Genomic DNA, 20,582 nt, shown 5'->3' on the forward strand with positions numbered 1-20,582 from the left:
CGATATCACACTTTTTAACACGGTTAGTAAAAATGATACTCTGTTTTATGTATGCATTTATCAAGAAGAATGGTTAGCTAAAATAAAATATTCTGTTTCATATCTTGCAACTCCTAAGGTGTTCTTATTTACAGGAATTACAATTTTGAAAGTATTGTGTGTGTGTGTGTGTGAGAGAGTGTAAAAAGAAACGAGGAAAGCAAAAAGGGAAAATGACAGCTGAATTCAAAGATACCATATTTTAGCACATATTACTGTGGAGGGTAAAGTGTATAATAATAAATATCATGCATATAAAATACTTAAAACATTTTCTAGATTATTTGAGGACTTTCACTGAAACTGACACCTGTGGTTGAATTACACATACAAGTTCAAAATTTTTGTTCTGTCCGAGTATAGTTGTTGGAAATGATCCAAATGACACCAATTTTAGTACTCTTTGTGCATAAACATATGCTATTTAGCCTATCTGAGCTATCCTGCCATTGCACTTTAATATATTATTTTTTAGCCTCACAAGAATGTCATTTTTGGAAACTTATGAGTCACTACATGTTTTAAAAGGTTTATGAAACAAATTTTTATTATCGATTTAGGAGTGAAACTATTCCTTTAATCCTGTCTCACATGTGGCAACTGTACTCACCACTACTGTAGTAGCCAGGTTAGTTGTGGCTACTAGCAACTGCAAATGCCCATGATAACTTGAACATATTCAATTGTACTCGCCAGGAGCATGCTTCATCGTGGTCACCTGGCTTTGTAGCCATGAGGAAGTGCTGCAATTGTCGCATGTGACGTGACAAGACATGGCTGGTTTCTACATAGCATGTGCTTTGACGTGTGTTGGTGTTGTATTATTAATAATTTTATGTTGTTTGGTTGATGCAGTGAGAAGAAATCCGACAGAACATTTTATATTTTGGGTCAGTTACAGAAAATACGAGAAATTATTGGACATTGCCAATGAAAATTTCATGTGAAAAAAATACACGGGACTATTCTACTCATGCTGTGTGACAAGCCAATGTGGCATAATTGTCAGTGTTACTAATAGTGGCTAGCGCCGTCGCCTTGCAATCAAGGGTTCCCGGGTTTGATATCCCGTGGAGGCACATAGTGGTTCGGATCCCACTTTCAACTGTAGGTCCAGTCCCGAGTAGCCTTACTGTGCATAAAGTGGACTTAAAACACCAAATCAATCCAATTACTAATAGTGGCAAGTAAAGTCACCATGTGTAACGCAGGCTTTAGGTGAAAATAATGCTGAACAACAGCAAGATTCATCCTCTGTAATACTTACGGCAGTCAAATGATAATAACATTTTGTAAGAACACAACTATCCTGAAACCACTGAAAAGTTTGAGAGTGAATAGTCAGTCTCATTGGTAAAATTCCAAAAGCTGACCTTGAGGAGTGGCAAAGTCTGCAAAGTTCCATATCATCTCTCCTATGAAGAACCCTTGGCTCCTGAGGTTGTCGAATGCTTTGAAGTGCTCTCTCATTGTCACCACCTGGTAGTCTTCGGTCCATGTGAATGCAGGATCCTTAGGGCAGAAATAAATCTTTGTAGGGTGTCTGTGTAACCACATTATTTTATTAAACACTAATATAAAAATTTACTTCTTTTTGATTGGATTTTGGGTATTCACTCAAATTTCAAGGCAAACATAGCAAATAATTTCATTATATCTTCCAATAGATTACAGATACAATCATATGCAGAGGAAGCTCTAGATTTTTCAGGGGACCAAGGCAAAATAAACTTAATCCAGGAGAATTGTATAACATATTTCTTTATTGGTATCATGAAGATTGTATGCAAAATGCAGAAAAATATTAAATCCAGGAATGTAAAATTGGGGTTTCCACTGTACATACATGTATTATAGAATAGAAAGGTCTTTTTTTTAGACACACATATTGCCCTCTTACAACAAATCCTTGTCAAGCAAAGGGAAATCATTAATCATAATAATGTATAAAAAGTACAATGGAAAATAATTCAAACAAAAATATAATAGATCATAATGAATATATATCATGAAAATGTTCTGTAATTTTAATGTAAACTTACTTTAAAACTTACAAATATATTAGTAAAGCAATTACAGTTATTATTGGGTTGTCCGGAAAGTTCTGAACATTTTTATCATAGAAAACAAATATGATATTGCAAAAAAAATCTTGATTCTGCAAAATATTATCCACTTTCTTGATGACCTTGGTCCATCATTCTTCCAACTTCAAAATATTGTCAGCATAGAATTGGCCTGACTCGTAGATGAAAAACTCATTGATATGTTGTTTAACAACATTGGAGTCAAAGAATGATTTTCTGTTCTGTAAAGACCGGAACATGTGGAAGTCAGAGGTGCAGCATCTGCTGGATTTGGTGGATGGGGTAAGATGTCCCAGCCTAACTCGTTCAATTTTCCTGAACCAAGGACACATGTGGTCTCCTGTTGTCTTGGTGGAATACAACACCCTTCCTATTCTCTAGCTCTGGTCTCTTCTGCTGGATGTTTTGTTGCTGGCCACAGTACACATCTGAATTTATTGTCTGATTTTATGGGAGCAGCACATAGTATAGAATGTCCATAAAATCCCACTAGATCTTCTGTGAATGAATGTTTGGCTATGGTGTTTGTTTTGGTGGTTTGCTAGCTTGGTCCCATGGTAGTTAGACAGTTCCTCTGACAGTCTGTGTGGGACCCAAATATCATAGCGAGAGGTGTATCCAAGTTTCTCCAAATGTTCATAACCAGTGGTTTAGGTATGTTCAGCACCTATGCTATTTCTCCGGTGGACAATCTTGGGTTAGATTCAATTTGTACCTTAATTTGGTCTTTGCCCACTGTTGACAGCCATCCAGCATGAACTCCACCTCCAGGCTAAAATTCCCGCTTTCAATCTGTTAAAACCACCTTTGAACTGTTGATTCACTTGTAGCATCATTTCCATATATGTTATATGACAGGTCTGCTTACATGTCTGTGCAGTGTTTTTACCTTTGTTGTGGAGGAATAACATAATGTGTCGAAATGTAACATGCGATACAAAAACACATCAACCGCATGCGACCAATGCAGTCAAATGTCTGCTTTGCTTTTCAGTACCACCAACATTTCAACTGTTTTCCTTTTGTGTGGTTCCATAGGGGGTTACTTAAATGCATGTGTATGTTTCCTCTCTGTATTTTGTTCTATCAAATGGTGAGAATGCATGGAGTAAATTAATGTTTGGCAATAAGTGTGTAATGGCCCACATCTCGTTTTGCTGACCATCAGTTACAATGAGTACAGCATATGTGATATTAATTTAGTTTTTCACTTTACAAAGGCACATCATATTCTATGAACCTGCAATACAAAGTTATATCATATTTTCAAACATTGTAGCATGCTAAGAAGGAATCTTACCGCATGAAAGCCAGGTACAGAGCCAGCACCATATTCACTCATAAGCACTGGCTTGTTGAACTTCTTGTGCCACTCCGTGAATTCTGATTCGGTCTGTCTCTGAATGAGCTCTGACATCCCTGTGTCGCTGTACCAGGCACTGTACCTGTTAACGCAGATCACGTCAACAAACTCAGCCTGTAGACATACAGAGAAATCTATTATTACTAATGATCATACATGAATAAAATCGACAATTATTGTCAGAAGCAATGGTTCTTAACCTGTTGTCTGCAGACCCACAGGCAACAGTCATTTCCTCCCAGGCAGTCTGTAAAAGCTTGATGAAAAATTAACTAGCTTTTGTGTTTGCTTTGTAAATTGAGGAAAATACATTGCCACTTACTAAATAAACCAATTTAAAAACTGACTTTATAAAACCAGCATATATGAAGTATATCTTTATAGTAAGAAAGATTATAACATGTTGGCAGAATTTTGTACTAATCTACAGGCTATTTATGAAAATATTGGATCGCTGAAGTTAATTATAATTTTTCCAATAAACTGATACATGAATATGCCTGTTTGAACCAATATTGATATGGTAGTAATTAGAGTTGAGCCGATACCATGACTGATACCCACCGATACCGATACTTGTTTAATTCCAGTATAAAATAACAAAGGCTAGTTACCGAGTCATACTAACTCGTCACATCACTAGGCACGTATTTAGAAATATATAATTTGGGGAGCCAGCCTGAGCAAAGTGTCTCAGAAATATAATAATAAAAATGTTTCTATTTAATACGTTAATATAATTATTGGTCGATTCATAATAATATGTAAATTAATTAATTAGTACTTAATTTCTCTGATGCGTATGGAGTATTATTGTATGTAACCACAGACTAAGAAACTGGGAAAGACAACGTTAATACCTATTTTGTTCTTTATTTCTTGACTAAAAATATTATTACATAAGTAGTAAAAAGATGCTATAAAATCAGATAAAGCAGCAAATATTCATCATCTAGCTTATGTATAGTTAAGACCGCTAAAATTTGTGCAAAAACAACTGTCCTGGTAAATATTGTATGTACATTATTCTAAGTAGTGGTGTACATAGATCTTTAGAGGGGCCTCCTCGATAATGTAGTGTTAACGCCGTTGCCTTGTAATCAATAGATCCCGGGTTCGATACTCGGTGGAAGCACTTTAAAATGTAGGTCTAGCCCCTATTAGCTTATCTTCCTTAGTACTGCCAATCTATGGAACTTCTTGTCCTGGTCTTCCAGTCTGTCACAAGGAAGGGTGAACGAACTTTTCGAAAGGACAAATGTTCAGATGAGCTGTTGCCTTTGCCTGCTTTTCTAGCCACTGAAAATCTTCGGTATCAGATGGTATCAGTAAAAGAAAATCGACCGATGCCGATACTGCCGGTATCTGTATCGGCTCAGACCTAGTAGTAATTAATATTGCTCATTCCTAATTGGTATGTGATGAACTGTATTTCATAAATTTCAATGCATTTTCATTCAAAGACTTATGAGAATTTGTTTATTAGTATGAGGTGGCATGCAGGTTTTTTAAGCAATATTAATTATTAGTACTTACTGCCTTGTCATTAGAATACTGCTGTGATGTAACTATGGTAACTGGCCTCACAGGATCCAAGGATTTTGTGTGAAAGATGACCTCGCTGTGGAAGAAGCAACCTTTGTTATATTGTTTCAGACATACATTTCAAGAGAGGAAAGATGTTTATTTTCTTTCTTTACATCCTTTCTGCATGTTTTATTCTCATTGCGTTGATGAGGTTGAATTATGATTAGATAAAATTAAAGAAGGGCCACACAAAGAAATCCCATGCCTACACCAGGAATTGAATCTGAGACTATAAGAGGTAACATCATAAATCCAGACGTCGACAGGCTTGGTTATTGAGGCTGCTCAAGATACGATAAAACTGGATATGACTAGATTCTCAGAACTACAGAAACTACCATAAGTAGAGTTTACACTGACCGAGAAATCTTGAAGTGTTGAAAAGATTCTCTTGGGCTATCGAGCAGGTGAGTTGTGGAAATGATTCCAACTTTTCGAGAACTAACGTCACTCTCATCTTCAGGCTACCCTCGAAGATTCTCTCGGGCTATCGAGCAGGTGAGTTGTGGAAATGATTCCAACTTTTTGAGAGCTAATGTCACTCTCATCTTCAGGCTACCCTCGAAGATTCTCTCAGGCTATCGACCGGGTGAGTTGTGGAAATGATTCCAATTTTTCATGAGCTAACGTCACTCTCATCTTCAGGCTACCCTCGAAGCTCTCGAAAGCTTTTAATCATTTCCACAACTCACCTGGTTGATAGCCTGAAAGAATCTTTTCATCATTCGTCGCCAGGAAAGCTTCAAGACTTACTTCAAATTTTGAAGTGTGAAATTAATCTATGATTTAAAGAAAACATGGAAAAGTTCTTTTGTATCGTGCGTACTGAAAGTCGTGATCAACATGTTACAAGAAGGAAGTAAACTGTACAAAAAAGAATCTAATATATGCCTGTTAAAGTACATACCTTTATTAGTCTTCAACATAATCACCATCTAATCGACACATTTTTGCCAACGTTCTGGAAGTTTGAAAATTCCTCTGTTGTAGAACTCCGTTCGGGCACGTCCGAGTATTCTCCTAACGGCAAGTTCCACTTCCTTGTTGGTGTCATATCTGTTTTCCCGCATGTGTTCTTTCAGAAAAAAAAACAAGAAAGTCAGAAGGAGCCAGATCTGGACTGTAGGGAGGATGTCGAAGGAGTTCCCACCCAAATCTGGCAACTTCATCCCTCGTTAGCTGTGCTGTGTGCGGCTTGGCATTGTCGTGTTGGAGGATAACACTATCCCTGCCAGGACGTTTTTCACGAATAGCACGACGAAGTTTTCTCAAAGTGCGCACATAGTGAGCAGTATTAATTGTTTCCCCTGGAGTGAGAAAGTCCACGAGAAGAACACCCTCCGAATCCCAGAAGACAGTTCCCATTACTTTGCCAGCTGATGACATTGTCCTCGGTTTCTTCTTTCTTGGTGATGTTTGATGTCGCCACTCCAGGCTTTGACGTTTACTCTCAGGCTCATAGAGGTGGAAAATGGTTTCGTCTCCAGTAACCAAACACTTCAAGAAACCCTCGCCTCCATCCTCTGCTCAGTACCATGCCAAAAGTTCCGTGCAAACATCTTTTCTGTTTCGTTTTTGTGCTGCATTCAAATCCCTTGGCACCCATCTGCAACACACTTTCCGGTAACCCAGTACACCAATCATCTCCTGGATAGCACTGTGCCCTACTCCAACAATGTGTGAAAGTTCCCTAACCGAAACACGCCTGTTCCCCTGGGTGATTTCCTGGACGCGAGCCACGTTCCTGTTTTTCGAGGCAGTTCTCGGGCGGCCTGTGCGAGGGAGATTACTGATGTCTGTGTTTCCACCTCTAAAATGTTTTATCCATCGCCTGATGCTACTGGCAGCCATACACTGATCACCATACACTTCCTGCAATCGGCGGTGGATATCTGATGCCGATGCACCTTCCTTCAACAGAAATTCAATTACTGCACGCTGGCGAAACGACATGTCAAACGGAGCCATTACTCGCTACTCGCTAATGTGCATACGTGCTGCGCCGATCACCCCACTTTCAAGTGTATGTTGTCACAATAGATGGTTCTAACTGTCTTATACAGCGCATCGCTCTACGTAAACATTTACGTCTGAAATAAAAAGTTGATCACGACTTTCAGTACGCACCAAGTACTTGCCAGAATTTGAGATTGAAAATAAATTTCATTTTTTGTTGAACCAGTCTTTTGATGGGAGATAGCATGTATAAAAATAATTTTATAGTTACTCTTGATAATTTATATTGAAAAATGTTAAATAAATTTGATTGTTTTAAATAGCAAGTGCAGTTTAACACTTAGAACTTGTCATGTTAAAGAAGCACAGAATGACATGAAAATTTATTATAAAATTGCATGGAAAATTTGGAAAGATGGAATTTTCTAAAATGAGTTGGAACCTTGGGAAGTTACAGGCCAACTACAAGGTGGATTTAAAATTATTGTTGGAGTTTCTATAACCTATTGTTTTTGAGTTGGAAACAATGGGGTGTTTCGCTTATAAGATATGAAAGGGTGGCTTAAAACATTACATTACTTCTCTCTCTTATGGGGCAACTGAACAATGTAGTAGTTTTGCCATTGTCAGCATGGGACAATTGTGACAATTACACATATAAAACTTAATTTTTTTCTTTTTCTATTAGGCGCATTCAGAAAGTAAGTTTCCCTGGGGTCTTGCACAAAAAGGAAACATTATTTCAGTCAATGATTTATTACCACAGATACAGCACTTGTCCAGTTACTTGTCAACATAATTCTTGCCGGAATTCAGGCACTTGTCATAGTGTGGGACCAACTTCTGTATACCTGCATCATGGAAGTCCACTGCCTGGGCACCGAACCACTGTGTGACAGCCATTCTGAACCTCTTCGTCTCCGTGAAAATGTTGACCGGACAGGAACTTTTTCAGGTGCAAGAACAGGTGGTAAGCACTGGGAGCAAGATCCGGGCTGTACGATGGATGATCGAACACCTCCCAACCGAACCTGTATAGAAGGGCTGCAGTGCACCTAGCCATATGCAGCTTTGCATTGTTTTGGAGCAAGATTACCCCGGCACTGAGCTTACAGTGTCTCTTATTCTGAATGGCTCGTCACAATGTCCCCAGTGTTTCACAGTAACGGCTAGCATTCACAGTCTCACCTCTGGGCAGAAACTCAATGAGCAGAATGCCTTGTCTGTCCCAGAACACCGTGCACATCACTTTTCGCACCGACACAGTCTGTTTGAACTTTGTCCTGAATGGAGATCCACTGTGATGCCATTGCATGGACTGCTGCTTGCTTTCTGGCATGCTGTATGCAATCCACGTTTCATCCCCTGTGATGATCCAGTTGAGATGTCAGCACCGTGCCCATGTGTTTTCCTTTGTGTTCGGGTGTCAGTTGTTTCGGCACCGACTGGGCACACAATTTCCGGAACAAGAGGCATTTGGTAACAATGTCGTGCAACAACAACCGAGAAATCTACGGGAAATGGCTGCTGAGTTCCGTGATAGTGATGCGACGATCCTCCAATATGCGCTGCTGCACCTGCTCCAAAGCTTGTCCATAACGGTCGATGGTCCCGGGTTCGATACCCGGTGGAGGCACATAGTGGTTAGGATCCCACTTTAAACTGTAGGTCCAGTCCCAATTAGCCTTACTATGCATAAAGTGGACTTAAAACATCAACTTAAACCAAACCAATAACGGCCGATGGCTGCCCACTGCGCTCATAGTCATGTACATTTTGCTGGCCTTCATTAAATGTCCTGCACCAACGATGCATCATCTGCTTGCTCATGACGTCTGGCCCATACACCTGGCACAGCTGACGACGAATTTCGATCTGCTGTATGTTTTGTGCGTTCAAGAACTTGATCACCGAACGAACCTCGCACGTGGCGGGAGATGGAATAAGAGCCACCGTTTCATCGCTGCCGTGACGCTACTGCGGACTTTCGGGAAGCATCTTCTAGGACATTCACTAGCCAGGGCATGTGCCTTTCACGCATGCACAAAACCTGTTTCAGTATGGCGAGTGGGAAACTTACTTTCTGGATGCACCTAATAATTACTAACATATACAACCCTTTTATTAGCATGACAATATCACCTGATCTATGCTAATATTATTCATGACATTACTGTCATTGGTTTTTGAAATATAAAATGATCTAGAGTAGTAGGCAATTTCAAATTTTGCACAAAAGACAGCCTTGGCAGAGACTAATAACACGGAAAATAGCATCTAAGAGTTACAGATTCAACTCTGCGATGAAGTGTGTTGATATTGCTTTAACCAATGTCATACAGCATTATCTGAAGGTGGAATTGTAAATTTTAAAAATTTACTAAAAAACATTTTGGATAAACTAGATTTTCATGTAAATGTGATTGGGCTAAACAAGTTAGCGACATTTTGAAACTTGTGACTACAAATTTCAAACACTAGTAGACCAAGAAGAAGTCTATATTAAAAAATAGCAAACTTTCGTAACCATGAAAAAAGAAAAAAAATATCAAGTTTTTCATTTGATTCATCATTTGAATATTTTGAAGCAAGACTTGTCTAGTTTGATAAGGCATAATTGGTAGAGTAATACTTAAATTCTAATTTATCGGCCCAGCCAAAAGCAGAGAACATGGAAAAATAGTGAAGTGGAATGACCTGAAGTAGGGACCAGCATCTGTCTTCTGGGACTGTGGTTCGTTGCTGAGGGACCACATCACGACGCTTGGCCTGTTCTTGTCCCTCTGAATCAACTCTTCCACCACAGCCTTGTGTTTCTCAAGCAGTTGGTCATCAAAACCACTGAAACACCAAACAGAGAAGAAATAAGCAGGCTTTTAAGATTCAGTACAGGAAGAATCTTTCTTCCATGAAAATTGTGACAAGAACAAAAAATACTTATGTGTAACAAAACTTGTCAATTGACACAGCCCCTCACCATGAAATTAGCATTGTTCATTTCAAATTAGAAAAACAGAAAAAAAACAAGTAGTATTCTAACAGCAGAACCAAAGAAAATATGAGTTAGCTCAAAATATTGAGTGTGAAATGTAAGATTTATTATTTAATCGAAGGATAAATGGTTTCACATGTTTTCAAAATTTCAAAAGGGTGATTTTCATGACAAAGGTCATGCAATATAAATTTTATGACTAAAACTTCTCCCCTAACTTTTAAAGTTTTTTCTTGAATGAGCTGTGAATAGTTACTCACAAAATAGAATTACTATGCATTTTAGTATATTAACGATATGCAATTTTTAATAATAAAGTAACCAATTGTGCTCTATAATCAGTCAGGTAGTGGACCAAACAAGTGTCTCCTGAAGAATATAATGATAATGGTAATAAATTGACAAAAGTAATTGTTTATTATTATTAGTTTATCTGTTATTTTATTAATATTATTTCTATTATTACTAGTGCTAAACCAACCTGTTTTGAATGAATACCAACACCAATCCCGATCTTGCAGATTCCCACCAATATCAATGCTGATCCTTGAAGATTTTACCAATTTAGAGTTATTATTTATGAATTTTAATGTATTTTCCTCATTGGAACAATAACATTAGAAATCTACCATAAGGTTGCTCTCACAATTTCACTTGAGTTGATAATTTAATCACAAAATCAATTTCTTCCGGCAATGTTCTAGCAAACAAAATGTATGTGCATTTTGCATGATTTGCAGGATATTTAGACTGTGAAGGTGTTGGGTGCCATTTTTGCAGATTATGCAAGATTTCCAGCTTCCAGAAAAGTGTTTCTTCGTATTGATGATGAAATACAATCCATAACTTGCATTTACCATTATAATGGTATTGGTATAACCCTAACTACTACATTTTATGTCCCCATACAAACATTTCTGGCAATGTCCATGTTTGGTAGTCTGTCTTTGTAACATACATGATGCAATAATGGCATAGATATTTGTTGGGAAGATTATGGATTCTAATGTTCAATTTACCTTTAAGAGAATGGTTGATACTCGAATTAGGCAACACTGCTTGGTTTGCTGGGTCTACAATTCTTGTCCCTTTATTGCTTTGCATTTTCCACATATGGTACCAGTGCACTTACATGCCTATATGTCTAATTTTTTAGCCAGTGGTATATTATTTCATATTTCCTAGTTTCACTGAACAAACATTTTAAAAATTATTTGCCATTGTTTATCTCACTGTGGTAGACATGAGTAATGGAGTTATTTGCTAATTGTAGGAGAGAGTTGTACATACTCAACACCAATAGCAGGGCACTCATCAATGATGACAATTCCTTCCCGGTCTGCAAAGTCAAGGATCTCCTCTGCATATGGGTAGTGGGAGGTGCGGTAGGAGTTGGCCCCTACCCACTTGATGAGGTTGTAGTCCTTTGTCACTAGAGGGTTGTCCAGTCCTCGGCCTCGAATCTACTTAACACAAAGAGAAATGGTAATATTCAAGTCGTGACTAACATTTTTGACCAGGATATAAAAGTCTTGGTAATGCTACATTATTAATTTTTTGCATCACAATGTGCAATTTTGTGGGAAAATACTCGTGAATTAGGAGTATTCAGAAATGAATTTCCTGATAATTTGCTGTTGCTGTAGCAACATGGTGCTTATACAGTAGCCATGAGTAACCATTAATCTCACCACTAGCTCTTTGTGCTTCGGCTTTTTTACCTAAAATATTACCAATTATATAAGGTTTCATAAAGATTTTTTTTTATCATTTGCTATATTACTAATAGCTTGCTATTATTTTTTACTATCTAAATATTTGGTCAATATAAATGCTGCGAGTAATATATATATTTATTATCGTAATATTTTCCACACCATCCCCTGCCCATTTTCTTTAGTAGTGCATGGTAAAATTGTCCCTGCCAATGCCGTTCCTGTCAGCTAATTTGTTTCCTTCAAGCACAAAGAGTTGGTTCTTCTGAGATTCATCATCACTTATGTGGTGTGTATGGGAATAACATTATCTCTGACAATGATGTGAGGACTTGGTGCAGAAAATTCAAGACTTGTCATACAGAATACATAATGATGTGGGAAAGGGGCAAAGACAACATTCAATTGTGATTGATAAACTCGGAGAGATTGAGGATTTTTGAACATCTTCCCTACATTTTCTGCCAGTGAAGTACATTATACTTAAGTGAGACAAATATTAAATGTTACTTCGCATTTTTGACAAACAATTGAATGCACAATCAGTTTACTTACATCATAATCCTCATGCCTTCCAAATCCTGTGAAGTAGAATGGTTCATTGTTTATATAGAATGTTGTGTTGGACCAGCTAACAGTACGGATGCCAACAGGAAGACGATACGTGTCTACTATATTATCCAGTCCGAGTGTTACCTAAAATTATAAATGAGTAGGAGGATGAAAATTATGTTCAAATTTACAGAGATTCGAGTTGTATGTTATACATTTACTGTGAATTACAAGCTATTTATAGAAACGTCAAATTGGTGAAATTATTGGCAATTTTTCCAAAAAAATGTAATACCAATATGCCATTTTGTGATCAGTAATCATAGTGTACTGACTAATGTGTCCCATTCCTGATGAAGCATAATTTATAATAAAGAAAATGACTAACCAAAGTACATAGTTGTAAAGCTGTATACACTATGCAGTAAACATCCTAATAGATTTTATCTAAGTAAAGTTGTGCTGTGTATAATGTCAAAATTCTACCTGCAGAGTGTAAAGATAGCCAGGATTGGGCCGGGTCAAGTACGGCCACCAGAAGTTGGCTTCTTTAATGTTGATGATTCCAGCAAGGCCTGTGCTCTGAGCCACCACTGCACCATCTTGGTCTATGACGCTCACATTCACTTCAGGAGTTTCCTCCACTGAGTTATATTCCCCACTGTAGGTTACACTGTACTCAATCACTCCTGAAATTGGTCCAGATGACAAATATGGAGAATATTAAAAATATATGATTGTTTTATGTAGGTGAATTATATCAAGAAACACTGCTAAGTAAAGCTGAGGAGGTACAACTTTCAAGTGATACTGATGCTGATACACCAATTTCTATCAATAGTAATACTTAAACATTCTATCAGAATTTTAAAAAGCTAATATGTGGGCAAATCAAAAAGTAAGTTACACTGGAGCTGTGTTCCTGTACTAAAAAAGAGAAAATAATCACGCTTGGTGGCAGCACTGCCTGGAATGTATTCTCCCCATACCCAAAGCAGCCATGCTGCAGCTGCTTTAATATGAGAGTAGTCACCGTGTCAATATGGTGTGTCATACTGAGGTGGCGTCCAACATTGAGTTGCGCTCAGTCGTCCAATTTTTGTGGACACGAAGGCATAATCAGAGTGAAATCCATCGCCAAATTGTCGAGGTGTATGGTGGGAATGCAATGACACATCCCATGATCAGGAAATTGCCAGACGTTCGAAAGAAAAAACGTGAACAACAAACAGTGTGTCGGGCAACCTGCAACTGGAACACTATCGACAAAACGGAGCATGTGAATGCAATCATCCTTGCCAACCACCATGTGAAAATTAAAAGAGAAAAGTGCTTGGAATACCTTGGTGACTATGTCGTAAAAAGTTAAATGTTCATGCATTTTTCTCCAATAATTATTTTCTTTCTAATGTGTCTTGTTCGTTTTATACAAGGGGGTGTTACTTATTTTTTTGATTTGTCCTAGTATATAAGTATTTCTTTGAAATTGCACCATATTGATATACTGGCAGGCTATTTCAAAATAACAATCACTAGTTTAGATATCAGTTTACCAGAATATTAAAACAGTTGCCATGTAATCACAAGTCCATTATGCTTCAAAATTAATTAAAATAATGCATTTTGCATAATTCACAGGATATTTAGACTCCACATCAGTGTTGCATGTTTGTTTTTGCACACACTGCAAGATACACAGCCTCCAGAGAAGTAGGTGATTGTCACTTCATCAGTTTCATCTAATTAACATTCATCCATTGTTGTAATTAGCCAAATGTGACATAAAATTATAGGTGGATTAAAGGAGGGAGCAGGGCCTCCAAGACGATATGAAAACTGACTAAGTTCTCACCTAGCATGAATAAATAGTGAAAGCTAACTATTAATAGTCCATTATTACAACAGTAAACAGTGATCACCTTCTTTAATGTCCAAAACTACAAAAAGAACCTTCAACAAATGTAGTGGGTTCCACTTAAAGTCATTTCCCAAGAAGAGAAGGGCAGTATAAAGTAAGGCAAGTACAAAAATACAATCCTGGAGCAACCCTAAATTTGTAGGGCTCCTGCTAAGATTGAACTGGGACCTATCACACCAATGTCCACAACATAACAATAATACGAGGGTCACTATTTATATTTTGAACCTAACAATGAAAAAAACAGGAATTTGGCATTGAAAACTGCTTTATTGTTTTTCAAAGTATTCTCCTTTATGGTCAATACACTTTTGCATTCGTTCGAACCATTTGTCAAAGCAGTTTTTCCAATCTTCTTGAGACTCCTCCATAATATGGTTTTTGAACGCATCAACGGCATCTTCCGCCAACGAAAATCGTTGTCCACGCAATTTATTCTTGACATTCGGGAACAAGAAGAAGTCATTGGGTGCCAAATCAGGACTGTACGGTGGATGACCCATCAATTCGATTTTTTGACTGTTCATAAAGTCGGTTGTTAGACGAGATGTGTGACAGCTGGCATTGTCTTGATGAAGAATGATCCGACGGCATTTGTTTGTTTTCCGTATTTGACCGAAGACCTCTGGCAATCAAATTGCTGTGCACCATTCAGAGTTGACCGTTCTACATTCCTCTAAAGGCACAGTTTCCACATGACCAGTTTTCCCGAAAAAAACAGGCGACCATTTGTTTCGATGTGCTTCGAGCGCGAACAACTTTTGTTGGATTGGGTTCATCTTGAAACACCCATACAGTCGACTGCTGTTTACGTTCCGGCTGATATGCATATATCCATGATTCGTCACCTGTTACAATCTTATATACGTCTTTTGAAGCACCACGATTGTATTTATTGAGCATTTGTTTGCACCAAATGACGTGAGCGTCTTTTTGAGTTTTTGTCAAATTGTGTGGGATCTAACGAGAACATACCTTTCTCACAGCTAAATGATCATCTAATATTTTATATATGCTGTTGGAACTAATGCCTATGGTTGCCTCAATCTCACAGTATGTCACATGATGATCTTGCAGTATTAGGTTTTGCACAGCATCAATGTTTTCTTGAACAAGAACTGATTTTGGACGACCTTCGCGAATCTCGTAGGTGAGCGAATGGCGGCCACGATTAAATTCGTTATACCAGCGTTTCACAGTGGCAAAGGATGGGGCTTCATCTCCAAATGTGGAAGTAAGTTGATCGATGCACTCTTGTCTTGATAATCCACGTCGAAAATCGTAAAAAATCATCGCACGAAAATGTTCACGAGTTAATTCCATTTTATTGTTGTCGCGCAATCTCCAAGGCAACATAAACAACACAAATGAAGCTATTGACAAAACATTTGAAGTACGTTATGGTCAATAATGCCAGACGATTCCGTGCAAACGTCAAATCGCGCCTAACTTCAATAAGTGTTGCCAAGGCTCAAAATATAAATAGTGACCCTCATATGTAGGACAATTTACAAAAATGTAGTGTAGATATTGATAGACGCATGATAAGAGGAAGAAGAAGAATTTGTATTCTATAGCATGTTATTGATTGGTTGTTATAGTAACCATGTGTAAGATGTACGTGAATGGCTTCCATGTATTAAAGTTAAATTGTTTAATTTGAACCTACGTATTTTGTATGTCTTGTGCATGTATACATAAGAAATCACACAACAAAAACAAGGCTTACATCTATGGCGCAGTCGGTAGGATATTCTTGGTGATTCTTCGTAAGAAGAAGTATGGATGCAGACGTCACGAACAGTACGCGACGATCATCATTCCAGCATAGGTTTATGCAAGCAGAAATTGTGTCGGCTTGATCAATTTCTACGGTAAGAACCAAGATTACACGGTTTGTGTATTGATTACAATAATTGTACAAGAACAAAGTTTAAATCAGTGTGATACAGATTGAGTTTAAGATATTGTGATATTTAGTTGACCACAATTATGAATATGTTCGGTTTGAATTTATTCTCTGAGTTCCGGCCAGATTCGGAAGAAATAGAAGATTATTTAATGAGGTTTGAACAGTTTTGTTTGGCTCATGATGTTAATGAAGCCAGGAAGGTACCCATACTGATTGCAGTTATAGGGTCTGAAACTTTCAAAGTGCTGAAGACTATCCTTGCACCTGAACCAGTCGAACGGCAAACGTATTCGACCCTCAAGGACAATCTACTTAAACATTATGGCCACAAAATAAACAAATATGTGGAACGTTTTAAGTTCAGGCAGTGCATGCAGGAAAGCGGCGAGGATGCAACACGATTTATGGTACGTGTGAAGCAACAAGCACTTAAATGTAGTTTTGGTCAGTACTTACAAGAAGCCATTGTAGAGCAAATAATTGTAGGCGTTCGGTCTGACGCCATTAGAAAGAAATTACTGTCTGAACCTACATTGACTACAGCAAAATATCAAGATATTGTGCTTCAAATGGAATTAATTGAGCGGGAAACCCAAATGTTCACACATCGTGAAAAGGAGTGTAGTTCTAATGTAGTTGCATTTGCTGGGACACAGAAATTTAAACCATGTTTCCAGTCCTCGCAAGCGCACAAAAAGAACTTTGTCAATCCTCAGAATAGATGTTATAAAAGCACTAAAGAATGTGATAGATGCTCCAGAAGGCATGATCTTGGACATTGTCCAGCAAAATATTCGATATGTTCATTTTGCAAAAAGAAAGGTCATTGGCATGTAAAATGCAAGTTTAGGAAAACTAACCATAAACTTACGAGTAAGACAATTACCTCGGATCAAACTTCTAAGTCGAATATTAAACCTTTAGACGCTATTGTTGAACAAAACATACATAACGAATTTCATGGTTTGTCTTTATTGCACGTCGAAGTTAGTGATTCTCATCCGCCAGAAGATAATACTTGCACTATTTCATCAAGCACAGACAATTCACAAGTGGAAGATGCAACACTTACTCGTTCAAAAGCAAGGAGTGTTAGTTTCAAGCCAAGAGCACAAGCTATAGATGGCACTGATGTTCTTGTGTCAGCAGAACCGTGCTTAGTTGATTTGTGTATTGATAAGCGAATTGTACAATGCGAAGTAGATACTGGATCTACAGTTACTCTGTTTAATAACAAGTCTTTCAAACAATTGTTTCCACATCGGCGAACACATTGTACTTCACTAACGTTACGAGGCGTGAATAATGATAAGTTAAAGTTGAAAGGTCAAACCTTGGTTGATTTATCATTGAATGATGTATTGTATAAATTGCCGGTTATATTGTGTGAAGAAGAACTGCGTTATCCGTTGATTGGACGTTCATGGCTGGACAGTATTCATCCGGGTTGGAGAAAACTGTTAGCACAATGTAACACATTGTTCACAAATACGGGGTCCGAACGAAATGATAACGCAGATATTAATATTAAAATACCGGAAAGTGAAGGTTTGAGGGCACAGCTGGAGAAGAAACTTGACCAGAAAGGAAAGGAGAAGAAAGAAGAGCATCTGAGGCAGTTGGCTCAGAAGGCGAGAGAAGAGAGAGCAATGAGAGTTAAGGATGTTGAATCAAGGGAAAGTGACCAACTGCGATACAAGAGACATAAATATATGACTGAACGGGAAAGGCGAGTGGATCGCCCACCATTTCTTGGATCACGGCGGGGCCGAGTAGAGAGAAAGAAACTTGACAAAACTTATCTTGCATATCTTCCAAATGATCCAGTCTGGGTGCAGACCCCGAAGGTAAATTCTCCTAAGCATGTACCAGGAATCGTATTGTCTAGAGTTGGCAACAGCCTGATATATAAAGTGCAGTTGTTCGACGGATCGACACGAACAGTACACGTCAGGTGGCTACGAAAACGTGAGTGTGAACCAAACCCCTCATCAATAGATCTACCTGATCCAAACCTTGAATCGATACCAGAAGGACAGCCGGAGGATGCGGACGGAAGAGATAACCAAAACCAACCATATGCAGACGCTGGGCACACACCAATCAGAAGATCGAATAGACTTAGGAGACCTCCTGATAGATACGGTGAGACCAGCACTTAAAACAAAAAAAGAGACTCCAGGAGGAGATGATAGACGCATGATAAGAGGAAGAAGAAGAATTTGTATTCTATAGCATGTTATTGATTGGTTGTTATAGTAACCGTGTGTAAGATGTACGTGAATGGCTTCCATGTATTAAAGTTATATTGTTTAATTTGAACCTACGTATTTTGTATGTCTTGTGCATGTATACATAAGAAATCACACAACAAGAACAAGGCTTACAGATATTAAGGCTGAGCTGATACAAATTCCAATGTATCACTATTGGAAAGTATCGGTTTGAATTTAATCACTGATACCAGCCAAAACTTTCTGGAGTCCAGATGTTTTACAGGGTCCACGAAAATGGTGGATGATTTTTTTTTTGCAGAACCTAAAGATCACGGAAGTGATGCAAATTGTATAATTTTTGTTATTTTGTCAATAGCATTGTGGGGAGAAATGCATTCTGTGATATTAAACTATTATCTCGTGAAATTATGGATATTTCAAAGCAAAAATAAGGGAGATTGATATGGTATGGTTCCATATCAATGGTTTTATATTAAAATTTATGAATTCTCTGAACTGAGTTGAATTGTTACAATTTTCAAGTATCGGTATTGGTGGGACTCGGTAAGAGCATGGCATTGGTATTGGTAACTGTTCAAAGTGGTATCGGATCAAACCTAAAACACCCACCCACGAACACATGCATGCAGTTACTCTTTTTGAAATGCAATTCAGTAACTATATTCTTGATTACCTACAACTTGTAGAATGTACTTTCTGTTTTAACTACAAGGTAACAGAAGAAAATTCAAAGTAAAGGCTTGAACTTGAAGAATTGCATGATGCAAAACATATGCTCACAAAAAATATATATGAAGATTTAAAGTTTATTTCTATTTTTTTTTAGGAAATCATAATTTTGTTCATTACTGTTAGAATATACAGAAAAGAAACTGATAATTATACTACTTGTCACCTGGAAATGGTAAGTGTGTCACAGTTACAGATGTTCATTTCAGAAGCTAAGTTGTAACTGTGCTACAAGTAGCTCTTTAATTCTAAAAGGTGATATACACAGTGGAATTGAAAATATAACATTCCATAGTGTGTGAGTTACCTGCTGTATTGTCCACAATGTCCGTCACTACAGTGATGTCATCAACATAAACATGTGGAGTTGTATACAAGTAGACAGGCCGATCTATTCCAGCATAATTGAAGAAATCAAAGTTGAAAGTCTGTATCATGTAGCCTGGGGGATATCTACAATCACAATTTAAAAAAAAAATTGATTTAGTAAACAATGTTTGCTGAGTTGGTTAAATATTACCTCAGGTGACAGCAGTATATACGAAATTCAGATCTTAGCACTTATTTATTGCTGTGCTAAAAACTGAAAGTTCTGTAATAAACATTTTAAAAAAAATGTTCTTAATTGTGGTTCTTATTCTAGTTTCATTTGTTTTCATTTCTATTTACTTCTATTTTGACTGCAGAATTTTCATAGGAGAAACTACACCTTGAAATTTCATTTAGCTGGCTTAACTTTTGAAAAAGTATTTTTCTTTCCAAAATTTTATTTGTGAGGGATATTAGATGGTCTTAACTCTATATGGATAGGTGAAGGGGGAGGATGGAGAGGTTTGTGTTCATGGGCGTCTGCAAGGGGGGGCAAGGGGAGCCATGGCCCCTCCCCTGGAAAACGAAATTCAACCAAAAATTACATATTTCACACATGTAATTTAATTTCAGCCACAATAATGTGTGTTAATTATTGCACGAACATGATAAATTCAAATTTAAGCAATGTTTTTTGAGGGATGAACACTATTATTGGGGAAAATATGCCAGTTGCCCCCCCCCCCTGGGAAAAAATACCTTCTTTGCCCCTCCTTTGCGGACGTCCATGTTTGTCTTGTAAGCGAATTTCATTCATACAGCTCAAGGGCTGAAAAACTATTTTTAGGTGGGCTCTATTTTGATGATAGATACCAAGATTCTCTCTTCGCTTGACTACTTTTGCCCCTCTTTATCTCTTTCTTAGTTACTTTCATCTTGTGTTTATCTTTCTTCTTTCTCCTGTTGCTCTTTCTTTCTTTCTGAACTGCTTTCTCTGTTTCTATATGATCCCCTTCCTCATTTTTTATTCGTCTATTTTCCTTTCTTTCATTTTCCCATCTCTTCCTTTTTTGCTTGGTTTCTCTATCATCTTTTTTATTTCTGACATCTCATTCTAGTAATTTCAGTCTCATTCCTTCTATTTTTCTTGATCTGCGTTTCTCATTATTCCTCTGTATACTTTTGA

General features: G+C 37.6%; 1 protein-coding gene across 1 annotated transcript in view; it reads right to left on the reverse strand.

Moving 5' to 3' along the window:
• The window catches only part of LOC145988604 (beta-glucuronidase-like), a 31,128-nt gene that overhangs the window by 1,184 nt on the left and 9,362 nt on the right, over positions 1 to 20,582 (reverse strand). Inside the window, exons 5-12 of the mRNA XM_083123597.1 lie at positions 19,395 to 19,540; positions 12,778 to 12,980; positions 12,295 to 12,435; positions 11,315 to 11,487; positions 9,730 to 9,873; positions 5,026 to 5,110; positions 3,427 to 3,603; positions 1,413 to 1,551 (exon numbers count right to left, since the gene is read on the reverse strand). Coding sequence (XP_082979723.1) covers positions 1,413 to 1,551; positions 3,427 to 3,603; positions 5,026 to 5,110; positions 9,730 to 9,873; positions 11,315 to 11,487; positions 12,295 to 12,435; positions 12,778 to 12,980; positions 19,395 to 19,540 — 1,208 coding nt within the window. The remainder of the gene's footprint in view (positions 1 to 1,412; positions 1,552 to 3,426; positions 3,604 to 5,025; positions 5,111 to 9,729; positions 9,874 to 11,314; positions 11,488 to 12,294; positions 12,436 to 12,777; positions 12,981 to 19,394; positions 19,541 to 20,582) is intronic.

Source organism: Lepisma saccharinum, chromosome 6, assembly GCF_977018435.1.
Source record: "Lepisma saccharinum chromosome 6, izLepSacc3.1, whole genome shotgun sequence".
NCBI lineage: Eukaryota > Metazoa > Arthropoda > Insecta > Zygentoma > Lepismatidae > Lepisma > Lepisma saccharinum.